This window comes from Lissotriton helveticus, chromosome 10 (genome assembly GCF_964261635.1).
Source record: "Lissotriton helveticus chromosome 10, aLisHel1.1, whole genome shotgun sequence".
Taxonomy (NCBI): domain Eukaryota; kingdom Metazoa; phylum Chordata; class Amphibia; order Caudata; family Salamandridae; genus Lissotriton; species Lissotriton helveticus.
Window position 1 is genome coordinate 1,192,275,547 of NC_136071.1, and position 24,151 is coordinate 1,192,299,697.

The 24,151-nt window shown below is 53.9% G+C and overlaps 1 protein-coding gene across 2 annotated transcripts in view; it reads left to right on the forward strand.

Moving 5' to 3' along the window:
* The window catches only part of LOC144785677 (Krueppel-like factor 5), a 166,092-nt gene that overhangs the window by 70,374 nt on the left and 71,567 nt on the right, over positions 1 to 24,151 (forward strand). Inside the window, exon 2 of one of the 2 annotated variants that reach the window (XM_078664471.1) lies at positions 14,187 to 14,231. The exons of the other annotated variant lie outside the window; for it this stretch is intronic. Coding sequence (XP_078520597.1) covers positions 14,187 to 14,231 — 45 coding nt within the window. The remainder of the gene's footprint in view (positions 1 to 14,186; positions 14,232 to 24,151) is intronic. 2 annotated transcript variants of the gene reach the window in all.

Below are 24,151 nucleotides of genomic sequence, written 5' to 3' on the forward strand. Positions count from 1 at the left end.
ACGGTAGTAGCACGTCCCACTGGCGGCGTAGGGGTTCTTCCAGCCCCATGATCATCCCCTTGAGAGTGCGGTTGAATCGCTCGACCAGTCCGTTTCCTTGCGGGTGATAGGGGGTTGTGAATTGATAGGTGACTCCGCACTGTTGCCATAGGGATTTCATATATTTTGAAATAAAGTTCGTGCCCCTGTCGCTGACGACTTCCCTGGGGAACCCCACTCGAGAGAAGACCCCCATTAAGGCTCGACCTACCACTGGTGCTGTTACAGTTCGAAGGGGAACCGCCTCAGTATAGCGGGTGGCGTGGTCCACCAGGACCAGGATGAATCGATGCCCTTGTGCTGTTCGGGGGTCCAGGGGCCCCACAATGTCTATTCCCACCCTTTCGAACGGGGTGGTCACAACGGGGAATGGTTGCAGAGGTGCCTTGAGTTTGCGGCCGCTCTTCCCGCTGGCCTGGCAGGTCGGGCAGGACCGGCAGTGGGTGGAGACGTCATTTCTCATTTTCGGCCAGTAAAAGTGAGTCACCAGGCGGTTGTATGTTTTGTCTCGCCCCAAGTGTCCAGCCAGGGGGACATCATGGGCCAAGTTCAGAAGGAAGTCTCTGAAACGGAGGGGCACCACCAGCACTCGACTGGCCCCCAGCTCCGCTATTCTTTGTTCGCTGTACAGTAGGTCATTGTCCCAATAGATCCAGTGGGCCCCTGCGGTGTCTCCTGCGCCCTGGGCGAGCGCTTGCTGTCGCAGTCCCTCGAGGGAGGGACATGTCTTTTGCTCTTGCCGGAATTGTTCTTGGGTGGGCCCCCTTTCCTGACCCCACTGAGCCAGGTCCGGAAGGTCTTGGGGCTGAGCGGGCTCTTCGTGGGTTTGTTCCGGGTTGTCGGTAGGGATGGAGTCTCCCTCTGGAGCGATCGGGGGAGGAGGTGCTGGCCATTCGGGTTCTTCAGATCTAGGGATGGTGTCGGCGGCCATGGACCGGGTTGTTACGCACGCCCAGCCCGGGAGGCCTAACATCCCCAGGTGCTCTCTTCTTTCAACGGCTGCCCACGGGGAACTCTCGAGATCGTTCCCCAGGAGGCAGTCCACGGGGGCATCGTCGCGGACAGTCACTTTTAACATACCGGAGACTCCTCCCCATTCGAAGGGGACGCAGGCCATCCGACACAGGCTCTCCGAATTGTCGGCCGATCGGACTGGGCAAAGAACGTTTGGCAGAATTTGTTCTGGGGTCACCAGGTGACAATGGACGGCCGTCACACTGGCCCCTGTGTCACGCAGGGCTTCGGCGTTACGCCCATTTATGTTCACCCACTGGCTGTATTTCCTGGTGTTAGCTGGTAGGGGAGCCCGCGGGATCAGGTCTCTTCCCCCTAGGCAGGCCAGGGTCATGGCGGCAGGTTCCCACTCGGGCTGCTCCTGCTCATACTCTTCAGGCTCTTCGGAGACTTGCTCTTCTCCTAGGGCGGCGGCAGCCACCTGGCAGGGTCCGGGGGTCTGGTTCTTTGGGCAGGTCGGGTCACTGGCATAGTGGCCGACTCGCTGGCATCGATGACACGTAACGTTGGCTCGGAACCCTGGGCGCATCGGGGGGTTGCCCCGGCCGGCCGGGGGCGGGGTGTTGTTGGCGGGAGCGGCCGGGACGGCGTCTCTGCCCCGGCCCTGTCCTCCTCCTCCTCCTCGGGGACGATGATGACCTTGGTTGGTTCTGTTCTGCTCGTTTGGCCCATTCCGGGTCACTCGGGTGCTCTCCCATCGGTCAGCCTCGGCGGCGAGCTGCCGTGGGTCAGTCAATTTACTGTCGAGGAGGTGCTGCCTGAGCTCGACGAAGCAGTTGTTGGAGAGGTACTCCCACACAATGAGGTTGAAGAGCTGTTCGTAGGTTGTTACGTTGCTACCCTTGATCCATCCCTCGAAGGCTCGGCTGAAATAGTTCACATATTCTATCCAGGTTGTACCCGGGATCCGGGTGCAGTTGCGGAACCTCTGGCGGTACATCTCGGGCGTCAGCCCATATCGACTGAGGAGGGCGGCCTTCATGTGGTCATAGGACGTCATTTGATGGTCCGGAAGCTGCAGCAGGGCATCCCGGCCTTCATTGACGAATCTCCCCCATAGACCGGCTCCCCAGTCACTTCGAGCGATCCGGTGGGCAGTCATGGCGATCTCGTAGGCCTTGAACCACTGCTGTATGTCGTCGTTCCGATAGTATTCACGGACCACATCCTTGGGGATGTGGACCTTCTGTTCGGTAGTACCTGGGGGCGCGGTTGCTCGGGCACCCCTAGGTCTTTGTTCTGTTTGCGCATTTCTATCTCCGCTAGCTTGCACTCGTGTTCGTATGCCAGTCTTTTTTCTTCGAGTTCTCTCTGTCTCTGCTTTTCCTCTCGCGCTTCTTGGAGCCGTAAGTGTTCTAAGTTCATCTTTTGTTCTGCCAGTTTCAATCCTCCGTCTAATTTGAGCCGTGCCAACTCTAACTCGTGTAGTCTATTTTTCTCTCGTTCTCGGATCTCTTCCCGGGAGAGATCCGTTCTCCTTTCTTCCGTCAGAGTGGTGTTTGTCTCCGGGGCTTCGGGGTCCCGGGGTCCGGCGATATTTGTCTCTGCCCAGGATTCTAGGGCGTGTTTGAAGTCCTCTTTCGTGCTCAGACCGGTGGTGGCAATGCCTAGTTCTATGCAAAATTGTTTTAGCTCTCGGTGGTTGTACTCTTCCAGTTTTTCCATCTGGAATTTCTCTGCAGATCCGCTCTCTCTGGTCGTCATTGTGGATTAGTCGTAGGGTGAGTTACTCTCTGTACGGTTACGCGTTGGTTCGGATCGCGCCGCTGGCCACCAATGTTAGACGGGGACCTGGAGGGTCGGCCGAGCACAAGGGGAGAGGCCTCCGGTGAGGGCCGTCTCCAGCGATCGTACAGACAAGTAACTTCCCCCCCCACAGATGGACACCACACGAAGATCAGAGTAACACCTTTTATAGGCAGTTCTTGAAGTAAGGTAGTACGATACAAGGAGATCAGGACACGATGATCCTCTCAATTCTAGTCTCTAGTAGGGAAAGGGGGTAGCGGGACAGTCTTGGTACATACGGGTACTGAGGTGAAACGGCGGTAGCTCACAATCCTCGAGCTCGGCGGTCGGATGGGTCGGACCGCGGCAGCGCCAGCAGGTCCCGAAGAGATCGTAGGTGGCAACGGGCCGCGGCAGCGCCAGCAGGTCCCAACGAGGATGGAAGTTACAACGGGCCGCGGCAGCGCCAGCAGGTCCCACGAGGATGAAGGTTGCAGAAGGCCGCGGCAGCGCCAGCAGGCAGGACGATAGTTCACAAGGCAGGGCTGCGGCAGCGGCAGCGCCAGCAGTCCGTCAAGGATGAGTTCTTCTCGGTGTCTCTCGACTCCAGGATACAACTGCCTTCCTGCTCTGGGGCTCCTCGGTTATAGGTCTGGCGCCCTTTGATGTCCGGACCCTCGCACTGGGAGGTCGGGAGGTCCGGGATGAGGGAGTCCAGACACCCAGCAGGGGGGTGGAGCCAGCACCCGGGGAGGCTGGGGGCGATCGGCACCTGGCGGGGGAGAGCCATCGACACTTCTTTCTCCCATTAGCCTGCCAAGTGGTCCGTTCACCTCCTGGATGGATGGTGGTGCCGGGATGGCGGGGCCTGGCCGGGCCCAGGGTTGGGGTCGAGCTGAGGCCACGCGGCCGCGTGGTGCAGTGTCCAATATGGCGGCTGGGCCGGGCAATGGGGCTGACGGGGGCCCGGGCCCGTGACACAGAGATATCCGGGAGCAGGCGTCCCGGAGGGGACGGGTTGCGGGTTGCTTCTGCGGGTAGCCCCCGGAGAGCCGGTGTCTGGGCCCTGTCATGCGGGGAGGGAGCGAGCCCTTCGTGGGGCCTGTCCAACACTGTGGGTATCCATAGGTGCTGCGATTCTGCGGCTGGTATCCATAGGTGCTGCAGCAGGAATCCATAGGTGCTGTGGTTCTGCGGCGGGTATCCATAGGCGCTGAGATTCTGCAGCAGGTGTCCATAGGTGCTGCGGTTTGCTGCAGCAGGAATCCATACAAGCTGGGGTTCTGCGGGAGGTATCCAGAGTTGCTGAGGTTCTGCACCAGGAATCCATAGGTGATGCAGTTCTGCAGCAGATATCCATAGGTGCTACAGCAGGTATCCATAGGTGCTGCCGGTATCTATAGGTGCTGCGGTTCTACAGCGGGTATCCATAGGTGCTGTGGTTCTGCCACAGGTATCCATACGTGCTGAGATTCTGCGGCAGGTATCCGTAGGCGCTGAGATTCTGCGGCAGGTATCTATAGGTGCTGCGGTTCTGCAGCAGGAATCCATACATGCTGGGGTTCTGCGAGAGGTATCCAGAGTTGCTGCAGTTCTACAGCAGGAATCTCTAGGTGCTGCAATTCTTTGGCAGGTATCCATAGGTGCTGCAGTTCTGCAGCAGGAAACCATAGGTGCTGCAGTTCTGCAGCAGGTATCCATAGGCACTGCGGTTCTGCGGCAGGTGTCCATAGGTGCTGCGGTTCTGCAGCAGTTATTCATAGGTGCTGCGGCAGGTATCCATAGGTGCTGCGGATCTGCGGCAGGTATCCATTGGTGCTGCGGTTCTGCGGCAGGTGTATATATAGCCGCTGCGGTTCTGAGGCAGGTATCCATGGGTTCTGTGGCAGGTATCCAGAGTTGCTGCAGTTCTGCGGCGGGTATCCATGGGTGCTGCGATTCTGCGGCAGGTATCCATAGGTGCTGCAGTTCTGCGGCGGGTATCCATGGGTGCTGAGATTCTGCGGCAGGTATCCATAGGTGCTGCAGTTATCCATAGGTGCTGCAGTTCTGCAGCAGGCATCCAGAAGTGCTGCAGTTCTGCGGCAGGTATCTGTAGGTGCTGATATTCTGCGGCAGGTATCAATAGGCGCTGCAGTTCTTTGGCAGGTATCTATAGGTGCTGCAGTTCTGCGGCAGGTATCTATAGGTGCTGCGGTTCTGCAGCAGGTATCCATAGGAGCTGCGGTTCTGCAGCAGGTATCAATAGGTGCTGAGATTCCGTGGTAGGTATCCATAGGTGCTGCGGGTATCCATAGGTGCTGCAGGTATCCATAGGTGCTGCAGTTCTGCAGCAGGTATCCATAGGTGCTGCAGTTCTGCGGCAGGTATCCATAGGTGCTGCGGTTCTGCGGCAGGTATCCATAGGTGCTGCAATTCAGCTGCAGGGATCCATAGGCGCTGCAGTTCTGCGGCAGGTATCCATAGGTGCTGCAGTTCTGCGGCAGGTATCCGTAGGTGCTGCGGTTCTGCGGCAGGTATTCATAGGAGCTGCGGTTCTGCGGCAGGTATCCGTAGGTGCTGCGGTTCTGCGGCAGGTATCCGTCGGTGCTGCGGTTCTGCGGCAGGTATCCGTAGGTGCTGCGGTTCTGCAGCAGGTATCCGTCGGTGCTGCGGTTCTGCGGCAGGTATTCATAGGAGCTGCGGTTCTGCGGCAGGTATCCGTAGGTGCTGCGGTTCTGTGGCAGGTATCCATAGGTGCTGCAATTCAGCTGCAGGGATCCATAGGCGCTGCAGTTCTGCGGCAGGTATCCATAGGTGCTGCAGTTCTGCGGCAGGTATCCGTAGGTGCTGCGGTTCTGCGGCAGGTATTCATAGGAGCTGCGGTTCTGCGGCAGGTATCCGTAGGTTCTGCAGTTCTGCGGCAGGTATTCATAGGAGCTGCGGTTCTGCGGCAGGTATCCGTAGGTGCTGCGGTTCTGCGGCAGGTATCCATAGGTGCTGCAATTCAGCTGCAGGGATCCATAGGTGCTGCAGTTCTGCGGCAGGTATCCATAGGTGCTGCAGTTCTGCGGCAGGTATCCGTAGGTGCTGCGGTTCTGCGGCAGGTATTCATAGGAGCTGCGGTTCTGCGGCAGGTATCCGTAGGTGCTGCGGTTCTGCGGCAGGTATCCGTAGGTGCTGCGGTTCTGCGGCAGATATCCGTCGGTGCTGCGGTTCTGCGGCAGGTATCCGTAGGTGCTGCGGTTCTGCGGCAGGTATCCGTCGGTGCTGCGGTTATGCGGCAGGTATTCATAGGAGCTGCGGTTCTATGGCAGAATAGGATCTTCCGCTGGTATGAATGAGCACTGAAATTTTGCAACTGATTTGATTTTGTACTAAGTGAGTGCTATGGTTCTGTGGCTCAGTATGGCTTGGCGCGGAGGTTCTGAGGCTGGTATTCTACAGTCGGATAGGTTTCGCGGATGGTATGTTTGGGGAGTGAGGTTTTTCTGCTGGTTGAGTGAGTGCTATGGTTCTGTGGCTCAGTATGGCTTGGCGCGGAGGTTCTGAGGCTGGTATTCTACAGTCAGATAGGTTCCGCGGATGGTATGTTTGGGGAGTGAGGTTTTTCTGCTGGTTGAGTGAGTGCTATGGTTCTGTGGCTCAGTATGGCTTGGCGCGGAGGTTCTGAGGCTGGTATTCTACAGTCTGATAGGTTCCGCAGGTGGTATGTTTGGGGAGTGAGTTTTTGCTGCTGGTTGAGTGAGTGCTATGGTTCTGTGGCTCAGTATGGCTTGGCGCGGAGGTTCTGAGGCTGGTATTCTACAGTCTGATGGGTTCCGCGGATGGTATGTTTGGGGAGTGAGGTTTTGCTGCTGGTTGAGTGAGTGCTATGGTCCTGTGGCTCATTAGGGCTAGGCGCGGAGGTTCTGAGGCTGGTATTCTACAGTCGGATAGGTTCTGCGGATGGTATGTTTGGGGAGTGAGTTTTTGCTGCTGGTTGAGTGAGTGCTATGGTTCTGTGGCTCAGTATGGCTTGGCGCGGAGGTTCTGAGGCTGGTATTCTACAGTCTGATAGGTTCCGCGGATGGTATGTTTGGGGAGTGAGTTTTTGCTGCTGGTTGAGTGAGTGCTATGGTTCTGTGGCTCTGTATGGCTTGGCGCGGAGGTTCTGAGGCTGGTATTCTACAGTCTGATAGGTTCCGCGGATGGTATGTTTGGGGAGTGAGTTTTTGCTGCTGGTTGAGTGAGTGCTATGGTTCTGTGGCTCAGTATGGCTTGGCGCGGAGGTTCTGAGGCTGGTATTCTACAGTCTGATAGGTTCCGCGGATGGTATGTTTGGGGAGTGAGTTTTTGCTGCTGGTTGAGTGAATGCTATGGTTCTGTGGCTCAGTATGGCTTGGCGCGGAGGTTCTGAGGCTGGTATTCTACAGTCGGATAGGTTCCGCGGATGGTATGTTTGGGGAGTGAGGTTTTTCTGCTGGTTGAGTGAGTGCTATGGTTCTGTGGCTCATTAGGGCTAGGCGCGGAGGTTCTGAGGCTGGTATTCTACAGTCGGATAGGTTCAACGGCTGCTATGATTTGGGGAGTGAGGTTTTGCTGCTGGTTGAGTGAGTGCTATGGTACTGTGGCTCATTAGGGCTAGGCGCGGAGGTTCTGAGGCTGGTATTCTACAGTCTGATAGGTTCAGCGGATGGTATGTTTGGGGAGTGAGTTTTTGCTGCTGGCTGAGTGAGTGCTATGGTTCTGTGGCTCATTAGGGCTAGGCGCGGAGGTTCTGAGGCTGGTATTCTACAGTCTGATAGGTTCCGCGGATGGTATGTTTGGGGAGTGAGGTTTTTCTGCTGGTTGAGTGAGTGCTATGGTTCTGTGGCTCATTAGGGCTAGGCGCTGAGGTTCTGAGGCTGGTATTCTACAGTCGGATAGGTTCTGCGGATGGTATGTTTGGGGAGTGAGTTTTTGCTGCTGGTTGAGTGAGTGCTATAGTTCTGTGGCTCATTAGGGCTAGGCGCGGAGGTTCTGAGGCTGGTATTCTACAGTCGGATAGGTTCCGCGGCTGGTATGTTTGGGGAGTGAGGTTTTTCTGCTGGTTGAGTGAGTGCTATGGTTCTGTGGCTCATTAGGGCTAGGCGCGGAGGTTCTGAGGCTGGTATTCTACAGTCGGATAGGTTCCGCGGATGGTATGTTTGGGGAGTGAGGTTTTTCTGCTGGTTGAGTGAGTGCTATGGTTCTGTGGCTCATTAGGGCTAGGCGCGGAGGTTCTGAGGCTGGTATTCTACAGTCGGATAGGTTCCGCGGATGGTATGTTTGGGGAGTGAGTTTTTGCTGCTGGCTGAGTGAGTGCTATGGTTCTGTGGCTCATTAGGGCTAGGCGCGGAGGTTCTGAGGCTGGTATTATACAGTCGGATAGGTTCCGCGGCTGGTATGTTTGGGGAGTGAGGTTTTTCTGCTGGTTGAGTGAGTGCTATGGTTCTGTGGCTCATTAGGGCTAGGCGCGGAGGTTCTGAGGCTGGTATTCTACAGTCGGATAGGTTCAACGGCTGCTATGATTTGGGGAGTGAGGTTTTGCTGCTGGTTGAGTGAGTGCTATGGTCCTGTGGCTCATTAGGACTAGTCGCAGAGGTTCTGAGGCTGGTATTCTACAGTCGGATAGGTTCCGCGGCTGGTATGTTTGGGGAGTGAGTTTTTGCTGCTGGTTGAGTGAGTGCTATGGTTCTGTGGCTCATTAGGGCTAGGCGCAGAGGCTCTGAGGCTGGTATTCTACAGTCGGATAGGTTCAACGGCTGCTATGATTTGGGGAGTGAGGTTTTGCTGCTGGTTGAGTGAGTGCTATGGTCCTGTGGCTCATTAGGACTAGTCGCGGAGGTTCTGAGGCTGGTATTCTACAGTCGGATAGGTTCCGCGGCTGGTATGTTTGGGGAGTGAGTTTTTGCTGCTGGTTGAGTGAGTGCTATGGTTCTGTGGCTCATTAGGGCTAGGCGCAGAGGCTCTGAGGCTGGTATTCTACAGTCGGATAGGTTCCGCGGCTGGTATGTTTGGGGAGTGAGGTTTTTGCTGCTGGTTGAGTGAGTGCTATGGTTCTGTGGCTCATTAGGACTAGTCGCGGAGGTTCTGAGGCTGGTATTCTACAGTCGGATAGGTTCCGCGGCTGGTATGTTTGGGGAGTGAGTTTTTGCTGCTGGTTGAGTGAGTGCTATGGTTCTGTGGCTCATTAGGGCTAGGCGCGGAGGTTCTGAGGCTGGTATTCTAAAGTCGGATAGGTTCCGCGGATGGTATGTTTGGGGAGTGAGTTTTTGCTGCTGGTTGAGTGAGTGCTATGGTTCTGTGGCTCATTAGGGCTAGGCGCGGAGGTTCTGAGGCTGGTATTCTACAGTCGGATAGGTTCTGCGGATGGTATGTTTGGGGAGTGAGTTTTTGCTGCTGGTTGAGTGAGTGCTATGGTTCTGTGGCTCAGTATGGCTTGGCGCGGAGGTTCTGAGGCTGGTATTCTACAGTCTGATAGGTTCCGCGGATGGTATGTTTGGGGAGTGAGTTTTTGCTGCTGGTTGAGTGAGTGCTATGGTTCTGTGGCTCAGTATGGCTTGGCGCGGAGGTTCTGAGGCTGGTATTCTACAGTCTGATAGGTTCCGCGGATGGTATGTTTGGGGAGTGAGTTTTTGCTGCTGGTTGAGTGAATGCTATGGTTCTGTGGCTCAGTATGGCTTGGCGCGGAGGTTCTGAGGCTGGTATTCTACAGTCGGATAGGTTCCGCGGATGGTATGTTTGGGGAGTGAGGTTTTTCTGCTGGTTGAGTGAGTGCTATGGTTCTGTGGCTCATTAGGGCTAGGCGCGGAGGTTCTGAGGCTGGTATTCTACAGTCGGATAGGTTCAACGGCTGCTATGATTTGGGGAGTGAGGTTTTGCTGCTGGTTGAGTGAGTGCTATGGTACTGTGGCTCATTAGGGCTAGGCGCGGAGGTTCTGAGGCTGGTATTCTACAGTCTGATAGGTTCAGCGGATGGTATGTTTGGGGAGTGAGTTTTTGCTGCTGGCTGAGTGAGTGCTATGGTTCTGTGGCTCATTAGGGCTAGGCGCGGAGGTTCTGAGGCTGGTATTCTACAGTCTGATAGGTTCCGCGGATGGTATGTTTGGGGAGTGAGGTTTTTCTGCTGGTTGAGTGAGTGCTATGGTTCTGTGGCTCATTAGGGCTAGGCGCTGAGGTTCTGAGGCTGGTATTCTACAGTCGGATAGGTTCTGCGGATGGTATGTTTGGGGAGTGAGTTTTTGCTGCTGGTTGAGTGAGTGCTATAGTTCTGTGGCTCATTAGGGCTAGGCGCGGAGGTTCTGAGGCTGGTATTCTACAGTCGGATAGGTTCCGCGGCTGGTATGTTTGGGGAGTGAGGTTTTTCTGCTGGTTGAGTGAGTGCTATGGTTCTGTGGCTCATTAGGGCTAGGCGCGGAGGTTCTGAGGCTGGTATTCTACAGTCGGATAGGTTCCGCGGATGGTATGTTTGGGGAGTGAGGTTTTTCTGCTGGTTGAGTGAGTGCTATGGTTCTGTGGCTCATTAGGGCTAGGCGCGGAGGTTCTGAGGCTGGTATTCTACAGTCGGATAGGTTCCGCGGATGGTATGTTTGGGGAGTGAGTTTTTGCTGCTGGCTGAGTGAGTGCTATGGTTCTGTGGCTCATTAGGGCTAGGCGCGGAGGTTCTGAGGCTGGTATTCTACAGTCGGATAGGTTCCGCGGCTGGTATGTTTGGGGAGTGAGGTTTTTCTGCTGGTTGAGTGAGTGCTATGGTTCTGTGGCTCATTAGGGCTAGGCGCGGAGGTTCTGAGGCTGGTATTCTACAGTCGGATAGGTTCAACGGCTGCTATGATTTGGGGAGTGAGGTTTTGCTGCTGGTTGAGTGAGTGCTATGGTCCTGTGGCTCATTAGGACTAGTCGCGGAGGTTCTGAGGCTGGTATTCTACAGTCGGATAGGTTCCGCGGCTGGTATGTTTGGGGAGTGAGTTTTTGCTGCTGGTTGAGTGAGTGCTATGGTTCTGTGGCTCATTAGGGCTAGGCGCAGAGGCTCTGAGGCTGGTATTCTACAGTCGGATAGGTTCAACGGCTGCTATGATTTGGGGAGTGAGGTTTTGCTGCTGGTTGAGTGAGTGCTATGGTCCTGTGGCTCATTAGGACTAGTCGCGGAGGTTCTGAGGCTGGTATTCTACAGTCGGATAGGTTCCGCGGCTGGTATGTTTGGGGAGTGAGTTTTTGCTGCTGGTTGAGTGAGTGCTATGGTTCTGTGGCTCATTAGGGCTAGGCGCAGAGGCTCTGAGGCTGGTATTCTACAGTCGGATAGGTTCCGCGGCTGGTATGTTTGGGGAGTGAGGTTTTTGCTGCTGGTTGAGTGAGTGCTATGGTTCTGTGGCTCATTAGGACTAGTCGCGGAGGTTCTGAGGCTGGTATTCTACAGTCGGATAGGTTCCGCGGCTGGTATGTTTGGGGAGTGAGTTTTTGCTGCTGGTTGAGTGAGTGCTATGGTTCTGTGGCTCATTAGGGCTAGGCGCGGAGGTTCTGAGGCTGGTATTCTAAAGTCGGATAGGTTCCGCGGATGGTATGTTTGGGGAGTGAGTTTTTGCTGCTGGTTGAGTGAGTGCTATGGTTCTGTGGCTCATTAGGGCTAGGCGCGGAGGTTCTGAGGCTGGTATTCTACAGTCGGATAGGTTCCGCGGATGGTATGTTTGGGGAGTGAGGTTTTTCTGCTGGTTGAGTGAGTGCTATGGTTCTGTGGCTCATTAGGGCTAGGCGCAGAGGCTCTGAGGCTGGTATTCTACAGTCGGATAGGTTCCGCGGATGGTATGTTTGGGGAGTGAGGTTTTTCTGCTGGTTGAGTGAGTGCTATGGTTCTGTGGCTCATTAGGGCTAGGCGCAGAGGTTCTGAGGCTGGTATTCTACAGTCGGATAGGTTCCGCGGATGGTATGTTTGGGGAGTGAGGTTTTTCTGCTGGTTGAGTGAGTGCTATGGTTCTGTGGCTCATTAGGGCTAGGCGCAGAGGCTCTGAGGCTGGTATTCTACAGTCGGATAGGTTCCGCGGCTGGTATGTTTGGGGAGTGAGGTTTTTGCTGCTGGTTGAGTGAGTGCTATGGTTCTGTGGCTCATTAGGACTAGTCGCGGAGGTTCTGAGGCTGGTATTCTACAGTCGGATAGGTTCCGCGGCTGGTATGTTTGGGGAGTGAGTTTTTGCTGCTGGTTGAGTGAGTGCTATGGTCCTGTGGCTCATTAGGACTAGTCGCGGAGGTTCTGAGGCTGGTATTCTACAGTCGGATAGGTTCCGCGGCTGGTATGTTTGGGGAGTGAGTTTTTGCTGCTGGTTGAGTGAGTGCTATGGTTCTGTGGCTCATTAGGGCTAGGCGCAGAGGCTCTGAGGCTGGTATTCTACAGTCGGATAGGTTCCGCGGCTGGTATGTTTGGGGAGTGAGGTTTTTGCTGCTGGTTGAGTGAGTGCTATGGTTCTGTGGCTCATTAGGACTAGTCGCGGAGGTTCTGAGGCTGGTATTCTACAGTCGGATAGGTTCCGCGGCTGGTATGTTTGGGGAGTGAGTTTTTGCTGCTGGTTGAGTGAGTGCTATGGTTCTGTGGCTCATTAGGGCTAGGCGCGGAGGTTATGAGGCTGGTATTCTAAAGTCGGATAGGTTCCGCGGATGGTATGTTTGGGGAGTGAGTTTTTGCTGCTGGTTGAGTGAGTGCTATGGTTCTGTGGCTCATTAGGGCTAGGCGCGGAGGTTCTGAGGCTGGTATTCTACAGTCGGATAGGTTCCGCGGATGGTATGTTTGGGGAGTGAGGTTTTTCTGCTGGTTGAGTGAGTGCTATGGTTCTGTGGCTCATTAGGGCTAGGCGCAGAGGCTCTGAGGCTGGTATTCTACAGTCGGATAGGTTCCGCGGATGGTATGTTTGGGGAGTGAGTTTTTGCTGCTGGTTGAGTGAGTGCTATGGTTCTGTGGCTCATTAGGGCTAGGCGCAGAGGTTCTGAGGCTGGTATTCTACAGTCGGATAGGTTCCGCGGATGGTATGTTTGGGGAGTGAGGTTTTTCTGCTGGTTGAGTGAGTGCTATGGTTCTGTGGCTCATTAGGGCTAGGCGCGGAGGTTCTGAGGCTGGTATTCTACAGTCGGATAGGTTCCGCGGATGGTATGTTTGGGGAGTGAGGTTTTGCTGCTGGTTGAGTGAGTGCTATGGTTCTGCGGCTCAGTATGGCTTGGCGCGGAGGTTCTCAGGCTGGTATTCTACAGTCGGATAGGTTCCGCTGCTGGTATGTTTGGGGAGTGAGGTTTTGCTGCTGGTTGAGTGAGTGCTATGGTTCTGCGGCTCAGTAGGGCTTGGGGCAGAGGTTCTGAGCTCTGTATGGAGGATGCTATGGTTATTTGGCACAGTATGGAAGGCGGTAGCAGTTCCACAGCCACCTTTGGTTGTACACAGAGGTTTTGTGGCCCAGTATGTACAGGTTCTGGAGCCTTGATAATGGACACACAGGTTCTGCAGGCTGATATGGAGCGGTGCAGAGGTTCAGCGCTCTGCTATGGAGGAAAAGTGTGGTTCTGCAGCCTGGCATGGATGGGCACAGGTTCTGTGGCACCATGTGGAGGCTGGCTAGGTTTGAAACCAGGTAAGGGTGGAGGGAGGGAGTGGTAGAGGTTTAGAAGTTAAGTATGGATGACACGCAGCTCCGTAGGGCGGGCGCTAAGGTTCTGCAGCCCAATGTGGACGGGCACAGGTTCTGTGGCGCTGTCTGGAGGGCTTTGAGGTTCTGAAGCCCAGTAGGGGTGGATGTAGAGGGGAAGCCACTAGGTATGGCTGACACAGAAGTTCTGCAGCCCAGTATGGGCAGACAAAGAGCTTCTGAGACCCAGCATACATGTTTGCCAAAGTTCTGAGGCCTGTTATGGAGGGGGTTGAGTTTCTGCTGCCCAGTCTGGATGGACATACAGGTTCTGTGACCCAGCCTACAGGGGTGCTGAGGTTCTGGGGACGTTCTAGAGGGTGCTGCAGTTTCTCAGCCCAGTATGGATGAAGGTACAGTTTGCGAGACCCAGCGTCCAATGGTGCTGCGGTTCTAGGGCTCGTTATGGAGGGCGCTGAGTTTTCTCAGCCCAGTATGGATGGAAGTAGTTTGCGAGACCCAGCGTACAATGGTGCCAAGATTTTGGGGCAAGGAGTTTCTTCAGCCACTATGAATGGACACAGAGATTCAGTGACCCAGCCTACATGGGTGCTGAAGTTCTGGGGCCCGTTACGGAGGGCGCTCAGCTTTCTCAGCTCAGTATGGATGGAAGAGGAGGTACTGAGGTTTGGTATGGATGGTCACAGATGATCTGTGGCCCAGTGCATTTGATTGAGAGGTTTTATATAGAAGATGGTCTGGGAATGTTACTGTGAAGTACAAAACTCCACAATTGCACAATAATAAGCTGTGTTTGTTCTGCAGCTTACCACCGTGAGGATGGACCACTGGCGGCAGATGGCCTTGCAGGTGAAGTGTTTATTACAATGTGTATAGTACACTTTCTGTAAGCTTTATTTGTGCTAATGTAAAGTAGCAGGACAGAGCGAAATGAAGCTTGAGATGGAGAGAGGCAAAGAGATGGGTGTAGAGAAGTCAGCCCCTATGTGCACAGTAACTGGGTGTTGTACAAGGTAGACAGACAAAGGGACAGGCAGCCAGACAAATCCATATAGAAATACATTAAGAGGAGAAAACTTGTCAGGGACAGCTTAGAAAATTGGGATAGAGAGACCTATATTCACAGAAACTGTTATCGCCTGCCTCCTGGGAGCATGCCTCCCGGGATGCATGTATTCTTGGGATGCATGTCTTCCTGGAATGCATGTCTTCCTGGGATGCATGTCTTCCTGGGATGGTCTTCCTGGGATGCATGTCTTCCTGGGACGCATGTCTTCTTGGGATGCATGTCTTCCTAGGATGCATGTCTTCCTGGGATGCATGTCTTCCTGGGATGCATGTCTTCTGGGATGCATGTCTTCCTGGGATGCATGTCTTCCTGGGATGCAAGTCTTCCTGGGATGCAAGTCTTCCTGGGATGCAAGTCTTCCTGGGATGCAAGTCTTGCTGGGATGCATGTCTAACTGGGATGCGTGTCTTTCTGGGATGCATGTCTTTCTGGGATGTATGTCTTTCTGGGATTGCATGTCTTTCTGGGATTTATGTCTTTCTGGGATTGCATGTTTTTCTGGGATTTATGTCTTTCGGGGATTGCATGTCTTCCTGGGATGCATGTCTTTCTGGGATGTATGTCTTTCTGGGATTGCATGTCTTTCTGGGATGTATGTCTTTCTGGGATGTATGCCTTTCTGGGATGTATGTCTTTCTGGGATGTATGTCTTTATGGGATTGCATGTCTTTCTGGGATGTATGTCTTTCTGGGATTGCATGTCTTTCTGGGATGTATGTCTTTCTGGGATTGCATGTTTTTCTGGGATGCAAGTCTTTCTGGGATGCAAGTCTTCCTGGGATGCATATCTCATATCTTGGGATGCATGTCTTCCTGGGATGCATGTCTTTCTGGGATGTATGTCTTTCTGGGATTGCATGTCTTTCTGGGATGTATGTCTTTCTGGGATGTATGTCTTTCTAGGATGTATGTCTTTCTGGGATGTATGTCTTTCTGGGATTGCATGTCTTTCTGGGATTGCATGTCTTCCTGGGATGCATGTCTTTCTGGGATGCAAGTCTTTCTGGGATGCAAGTCTTCCTGGGATGCATATCTCATATCTTGGGATGCATGTCTTCCTGGGATGCATGTCTTTCTGGGATGTATATCTTTCTGGGATTGCATGTCTTGTCTTTCTGGGATGTATGTCTTTCTGGGATGTATGTCTTTCTGGGATGTATGTCTTTCTGGGATGTATATCTTTCTGGGATTTCATGTCTTTTTGGGATTGCAAGTCTTCCTGGGATGCATATCTCATATCTTGGGACGCATGTCTTCCTGGGATGCATGTCTTTCTGGGATGCAAGTCTCTGGGATGCATATCTAATTTCTTGGGATGTATGTCTTCCTGGGATGCATGTCTTTATGGGATGCATATCTCATGTCTTGGGATACATGATTTTCTGGGATGTATGTCTTTCTGGGATTGCATGTCTTTCTGGGATGTATGTCTTTCTGGGATTGCATGTCTTTCTGGGATGCAAGTCTTTCTGGGATGCAATTCTTCCTGGGATGCATATCTCATTTCTTGGGATGTATGTCTTCCTGGGATGCATGTCTTTATGGGATGCATATCTCATGTCTTGGGATACATGATTTTCTGGGATGTATGTCTTTCTGGGATTGCATGTCTTTCTGGGATGTATGTCTTTCTGGGATTGCATGTCTTCCTGGGATGCATGTCTTTCTGGAATGCAAGTCTTCCTGGGGTGCATGCCTCTTGGCATGCATGTCTCTCTAGGATGGATGTCTCTCTGGGATGCATGTCTCTATGGGATGCATGTCTCTATGGGATGCATGTCTCTCTGGGATGCATGTTTTTCCTGGAATGAAAGTCTCCTGTTCTGGGATGCATGTCTCCTGTTCTGGGATGTATGTCTCCTGTTCTGGGATGCATGTCTCCTGTTCTGGGATGCAAGTCTCCTGTTCTGGGATGCATGTCTCCTGTTCTGGGATGCATGTCTCCTGTTCTGGGATGCAAGTCTCCTGTTCTGGGATGCATGTCTCCTGTTCTGGGATGCATGTCTCCAGTTCTGGGATGCATGTCTCCTGTTCTGGGATGCATGTCTCCTGTTCTGGGATGCATGTCTCCTGTTCTGGGATGCATGTCTCCTGTTCTGGGATGCATGTCTCCTGTTCTGGGATGCATGTCTCCTGTTCTGGGATGCATGTCTCCTGTTCTGGGATGCATGTCTCCTGTTCTGGGATGTATGTCTCCTGTTCTGGGATGCATGCCTCCTGTTCTGGAAGGCATGCCTCCTGGGATGCAAATATTTCTGGGATGCATGTCTTTCTGGGATGCATGTCTTTCTGGGATGGATGTCTCTCTGGGATGCATGTTTTCCTGCGATGCATGTTTTCCTGCGATGCATGTTTTCCTGGGAAGCATGTTACCTGGAACGCATGTCTCCTGGGATGTATGTTTTTCTTAAATGAATTTTTGATTGCAAAGGTGGACTTACTTGGAAGAGGATGATCCTATTGCAGTGTGTGTGGATAGGGTGATCCTATAGGGAAGGGAGATACCATTGGAGAGTATGTGGAGAGGGGTGCTAGTGGGAAGGGTGATACCACCCTCCACTGGAGTCTATGGAGAGGTTGATTCTATAGTGGAGGGTAATCCCATTGAAGTGTGTGTGTGATGACGTTGATCCTATAGGGGAGGGTGATCCCATTGTGGTGTGTATGGAGAGATTGATTCCGTAGGGAAGGGTAATGCCACTGGAGTCTGTGTGGGGATGGTGACCCTCTGGAACGGGTGATCCCATCGCAGTGTATGTAGGGTGTTCCTATAGATTGGTGATCACTTAGGAGTCTATATAGGGAGAGTGATCCCATTGGGGTGTGTAATCCCATGCCAAGCATTATCCCATTGGAATCTATATGGGGAAGATGATCCCGCTGACTCTGACTGGAGACTGTGTGGGGAGGGTGATCCATTGAGAAGGATAGCCCGGTGGCAGTCAGTGTGGGAGGGTGATCAAACTGAGAAGGATAGCCCGGTGGGAGTCAGTGTGGGGGAGGGTGATCCACTGAGAAGGATAGCCCAGCGGGAGTCATTGTAGGAGTGTGATCCATTGAGAAGGATGGCTCAGTGGGAGTCAGTGTGAGGAGGGTGATCCACTGAGAAGGATAGCCCAGTGGGAGTCAGTGTGAGGAGGGTGATCCACTGAGAAGGATAGCCCAGTGGGAGTCAGTGTAGGAGGGTGATCCATTGAGAAGGATAGCCCAGGGGGAGTCAGTGTGGCAGGGTGATCCACTGAGAAGGATAGACCAGTGGGAGTCAGTGTGGGGGAGGGTGATCCATTGAGAAGGATAGCCCAGTGGGAGTCAGTGTGGGAGGGTGATCCATTGAGATGGATAGCCCAGCGGGAGTCATTGTAGGAGTGTGATCCATTGAGAAGGATATCCCAGTGGGAGCCAGTGTGGGAGGGTGATCCATTGAGAAGGATAGCCCAGTGGGAGTCAGTGTAGGAGGGTGATCCATTGAGAAGGATAGCCCAGTGGGAGCCAGTGTGGGAGGGTGATCCATTGAGAAGGATAGCCCAGTGGGAGTCAGTGTGGGAGGGTGATCCATTGAGAATGATAGCCCAGTGGGAGTCAGTGTGGGAGGGTGATCCATTGAGAAGGATAGCCCAGTGGGAGTCAGTGTGGGAGGGTGATCCATTGAGAAGGATAGCCCAGTGGGAGTCAGTGTGGGGGAGGGTGATCCATTGAGAAGGATGGCTCAGTGGGAGTCAGTGTGAGGAGGGTGATCCATTGAGAAGGATAGCTCAGTGGGAGTCAGTGTGGGAGGGTGATCCATTGAGAAGGATAGCCCAGTGGGAGTCAGTGTGAGGAGGGTGATCCATTGAGAAGGATAGCTCAGTGGGAGCCAGTGTGGGAGGGTGATCCATTGAGAAGGATAGCCCAGCGGGAGTCAGTGTGGGAGGGTGATCCATTGAGAAGGATAGCCCAGTGGGAGTCAGTGTGGGAGGGTGATCCATTGAGAAGGATAGCCCAGTGGGAGTCAGTGTGAGGAGGGTGATCCATTGAGAAGGATAGCTCAGTGGGAGCCAGTGTGGGAGGGTGATCCATTGAGAAGGATAGCCCAGCGGGAGTCATTGTAGGAGTGTGATCCATTGAGAAGGATGGCTCAGTGGGAGTCAGTGTGAGGAGGGTGATCCATTGAGAAGGATAGCCCAGGGGGAGTCAGTGTGGCAGGGTGATCCACTGAGAAGGATAGACCAGTGGGAGTCAGTGTGGGGGAGGGTGATCCATTGAGAAGGATAGCCCGGTGGGAGTCAGTGTGATGAGGGTGATCCATTGAGAAGGATAGCCCAGGGGGAGTCAGTGTGGGAGGGTGATCCACTGAGAAGGATAGCCCAGTGGGAGTCAGTGTGAGGAGGGTGATCCATTGAGAAGGATAGCCCAGGGGGAGTCAGTGTGGGAGGGTGATCCACTGAGAAGGATAGCCCAGTGGGAGTCAGTGTGGGGAGGGTGATCCATTGAGAAGGATAGCCCAGGGGGAGTCAGTGTGGGAGGGTGATCCATTGAGAAGGATAGCCCAGTGGGAGTCAGTGTGGGAGGGTGATCCATTGAGAAGGATAGTCCAGTGGGAGTCTGTGTGTGGAGTGTGATCCATTGAGAAGGATAGCCCAGTGGCAGTCAGTGTGGCAGGGTGATCCACTGAGAAGGATAGACCAGTGGGAGTCAGTGTGGGGGAGGGTGATCCATTGAGAAGGATAGCCCAGTGGGAGTCAGTGTGGGAGGGTGATCCACTGAGAAGGATAGCCCAGTGGGAGCCAGTGTGGGAGGGTGATCCATTGCGAAGGATAGCCCAGTGGGAGTCAGTGTGGGAGGGTGATCCACTGAGAAGGATAGGCCAGTGGGAGCCAGTGTGGGAGGGTGATCCATTGAGAAGGATAGCCCAGCGGCAGTCAGTGTGAGGAGGGTGATCCATTGAGAAGGAAAACCCGGTGGGAGTCAGTGTGGGAGGGTGATCCATTGAGAAGGATAGCCCAGTGGGAGTCAGTGTGAGGAGGGTGATCCATTGAGAAGGATAGCCCAGTGGGAGTCGGTGTGAGGAGGATTATCCATTGAGAAGGATAGCTCAGTGGGAGTCAGTGTGGGAGGGTGATCTACTGAGAATGATAGCCCAGTGGGAGTCAGTGTGGGATGGTGATCCATTGAGAAGGATAGCTCAGTGGCAGTCAGTGTGGGGAGGGTGATCCATTGAGAAGGATAGCCCAGTGGGAGTCAGTGTGAGGAGGGTGATCCATTGAGAAGGATAGCCTAGTGGGAGTCAGTGTGAGGAGGATGATCCATTGAGAAGGATGGCTCAGTGGGAGTCAGTGTGGGAGGGTAATCTACTGAGAATGATAGCCCAGTGGGAGTCAGTGTGGGAGGGTGATCCATTGAGAAGGATAGCCCAGTGGCAGTCAGTGTGGGAGGGTGATCCATTGAGAAGGATAGCCCAGCGGGAGTCATTGTAGGAGGGTGATCCATTGAGAAGGATAGCCCAGCGGGAGTCTTTGTGTGGAGTGTGATCCATTGAGAAGGATAGCCCAGTGGGAGTCAGTGTGGGAGGGTGATCCATTGAGAAGTATAGCCCTGTGGCAGTCAGTGTGGGAGGGTGATCCATTGAGAAGGATAGCCCAGCGGGAGTCATTGTAGGAGGGTGATCCATTGAGAAGGATAGCCCAGCGGGAGTCTTTGTGTGGAGTGTGATCCATTGAGAAGGATAGCCCAATGGGAGTCAGTGTGGGAGGGTGATCAATTGAGAAGGATAGCCCAGTGGGAGTCAGTGTGGGAGGGTGATCCATTGAGAAGGATAGCCCAGCGGGAGTCATTGTGAGGAGGGTGATCCATTGAGAAGGATAGCCCAGTGGGAGTCAGTGTGGGAGGGTGATCCATTGAGAAGGATGGCTCAGTGGGAGTCAGTGTGAGGAGGGTGATCCATTGAGAAGGATAGCCCAGTGGGAGTCAGTGTGGGAGGGTGATCCATTGAGAAGGATAGCCCAGTGGGAGTCTGTGTGTGGAGTGTGATCCATTGAGAAGGATAGCCCAGTGGCCGTCAGTGTGGGAGGGTGATCCACTGAGAAGGATAGCCCAGGGGGAGTCAGTGTGGGAGGGTGATCCATTGAGAAGGATAGCCCAGTGGGAGTCAGTATGGGAGGGTGATCCATTGAGAAGGATAGCCCAGTGGGAGTCAGTGTGGGAGGGTGATCCATTGAGAAGGATGGCTCAGTGGGAGTCAGTGTGAGGAGGGTGATCCATTGAGAAGGATAGCCCAGTGGGAGTCAGTGTGGGAGGGTGATCCATTGAGAAGGATAGCCCAGTGGGAGTCTGTGTGTGGAGTGTGATCCATTGAGAAGGATAGCCCAGTGGCCGTCAGTGTGGGAGGGTGATCCACTGAGAAGGATAGCCCAGGGGGAGTCAGTGTGGGAGGGTGATCCATTGAGAAGGATAGCCCAGTGGGAGTCAGTGTGGGAGGGTGATCCACTGAGAAGGATAGGCCAGTGGGAGCCAGTGTGGGAGGGTGATCCATTGAGAAGGATAGCCCAGTGGGAGCCAGTGTGGGAGGGTGATCCATTGAGAAGGATAGCCCAGTGGGAGTCAGTGTGGGAGGGTGATCCATTGAGAAGGATAGCCCAGTGGGAGTCAGTGTGATGAGGGTGATCCATTGAGAAGGAAAGCCCAGTGGGAGTCAGTGTGGGAGGGTGATCCATTGAGAAGGAAAGCCCAGTGGGAGTCAGTGTGGGAGGGTGATCCATTGAGAAGGATGGCTCAGTGGGAGTCAGTGTGGGAGGGTGATCCATTGAGAAGGATAGCCCAGTGGGAGTCAGTGTGGGAGGGTGATCCATTGAGAAGGATAGCCCAGTGGGAGTCGGTGTGAGGAGGATTATCCATTGAGAAGGATAGCTCAGTGGGAGTCAGTGTGGGAGGGTGATCCATTGAGAAGGATAGCCCAGTGGGAGTCAGTGTGGGAGAGTGATCCATTAAGAAGGATAGCCCAGTGGGAGTCAGTGTGAGGAGGGTGATCCATTGAGAAGGATAGCCCAGTGGGAGTCAGTGTGAGGAGGGTGATCCATTCAGAAGGATAGCCCAGTGGGAGTCAGTGTGGGAGGGTGATCCATTGAGAAGGATAGCCCAGTGGCAGTCAGTGTGGGGAGGGTGATCCATTGAGAAGGATAGCCTACTGGGAGTCAGTGTGAGGAGGATGATCCATTGAGAAGGATGGCTCAGTGGGAGTCAGTGTGGGAGGGTGATCTACTGAGAATGATAGCCCAGTGGGAGTCAGTGTGGGAGGGTGATCCATTGAGAAGGATAGCCCAGTGGGAGTCAGTGTGACAAGGGTGATCCATTGAGAAGGATAGCCCAGCGGGAGTCATTGTAGGAGGGTGATCCATTGAGAAGGATAGCCCAGTGGGAGTCAGTGTGAGGAGGATGATCCATTGAGAAGGATAGCCCAGTGGGAGTCAGTGTGGAAGGGTGATCCATTGAGGAGGATGGCTCAGTGGGAGTCAGTGTGGGAGGGTGATCCATTGAGAAGGATAGCCCAGTGGGAGTTAGTGTGAGAGGGTGATCCATTGAGGAGGATGGCTCAGTGGGAGTCAGTGTGGGAGGGTGATCCATTGAGAAGGATAGCCCAGCGGGAGTCATTGTAGGAGGGTGATCCATTGAGAAGGATAGCCCAGTGGTAGTCAGTGTGGGAGGGTGATCCATTGAGAAGGATAGCCCAGCGGGAGTCTTTGTGTGGAGTGTGATCCATTGAGAAGCATAGTCCAGTGGGAGCCAGTGTGGGAGAGTGATCCATTAAGAAGGATAGCCCAGTGGGAGTCAGTGTGGGAGGGTGATCCATTAAGAAGGATAGCCCAGTGGGAGTCATTGTAGGAGGGTGATCCATTGAGAAGGATAGACCAGTGGGCGTCAGTGTAAGGAGGATGATCCATTGAGAAGGATAGCCCAGTGGGAGTCAGTGTGAGGAGGGTGATCCATTGAGAAGGATACCCCAGCGGGAGTCTTTGTGTGGAGTGTGATCCATTGAGAAGCATAGCCCAGTGGGAGCCAGTGTGGGAGAGTGATCCATTAAGAAGGATAGCCCAGTGGGAGTCATTGTAGGAGGGTGATCCATTGAGAAGGATAGCCCAGTGTGAGCGAGTGTGGGAGGGTGATCCATTGAGAAGGATAGCCCAGCGGGAGTCAGTGTGGGAGGGTGATCCATTGAGAAGGATGGCTCAGTGGGAGTCAGTGTGGGAGGGTGATCCATTGAGAAGGATAGCCCAGTGGGAGTCAGTGTAAGGAGGGTGATCCACTGAGAAGGAAAGCCCAGTGGGAGTCAGTGTGGGAGTGTGATCCATTGAGAAGCATAGCCCAGTGGGAGCCAGTGTGGGAGAGTGATCCATTAAGAAGGATAGCCCAGTGGGAGTCATTGTAGGAGGGTGATCCATTGAGAAGGATAGCCCAGTGTGAGCGAGTGTGGGAGGGTGATCCATTGAGAAGGATAGCCCAGTGGGAGTCAGTGTGGGAGTGTGATCCATTGAGAAGCATAGCCCAGTGGGAGCCAGTGTGGGAGAGTGATCCATTAAGAAGGATAGCCCAGTGGGAGTCATTGTAGGAGGGTGATCCATTGAGAAGGATAGCCCAGTGTGAGCGAGTGTGGGAGGGTGATCCATTGAGAAGGATAGCCCAGCGGGAGTCAGTGTGGGAGGGTGATCCATTGAGAAGGATGGCTCAGTGGGAGTCAGTGTGGGAGGGTGATCCATTGAGAAGGATAGCCCAGTGGGAGTCAGTGTAAGGAGGGTGATCCACTGAGAAGGAAAGCCCAGTGGGAGTCAGTGTGAGGAGGGTGATCCATTGAGAAGGATACCCCAGTGGGAGTCAGTGTGGGAGGGTGATCCATTGAGAAGGTTAGCCCAGTGGGAGTCAGTGTGAGGAGGGTGATCCATTGAGAAGGATACCCCAGCGGGAGTCTTTGTGTGGAGTGTGATCCATTGAGAAGCATAGCCCAGTGGGAGCCAGTGTGGGAGAGTGATCCATTAAGAAGGATAGCCCAGTGGGAGTCATTGTAGGAGGGTGATCCATTGAGAAGGATAGCCCAGTGTGAGCGAGTGTGGGAGGGTTATCCATTGAGAAGGATAGCCCAGCGGGAGTCAGTGTGGGAGGGTGATCCATTGAGAAGGATGGCTCAGTGGGAGTCAGTGTGGGAGGGTGATCCATTGAGAAGGATAGCCCAGTGGGAGTCAGTGTAAGGAGGATGATCCATTGAGAAGGATAGCCCAGTGGTAGTCAGTGTGGGAGGGTGATCCATTGAGAAGGATGGCTCAGTGGGAGTCAGTGTGGGAGGGTGATCCATTGAGAAGGATAGCCCAGTGGGAGTCAGTGTAAGGAGGATGATCCATTGAGAAGGATAGCCCAGTGGGAGTCAGTGTGAGGAGGGTGATCCATTGAGAAGGATACCCCAGTGGGAGTCAGTGTGGGAGGGTGATCCATTGAGAAGGATAGCCCAGTGGGAGTCAGTGTAAGGAGGGTGATCCACTGAGAAGGAAAGCCCAGTGGGAGTCAGTGTGAGGAGGGTGATCCATTGAGAAGGATACCCCAGTGGGAGTCAGTGTGAGGAGGGTGATCCATTGAGAAGGATAGCCCAGTGGGAGTCAGTGTGGGGAGGGTGATCCATTAAGAAGGATAGCCAAGTGGGAGCCAGTGTGGGAGGGTGATCCATTGAGAAGGATTGCCCAGT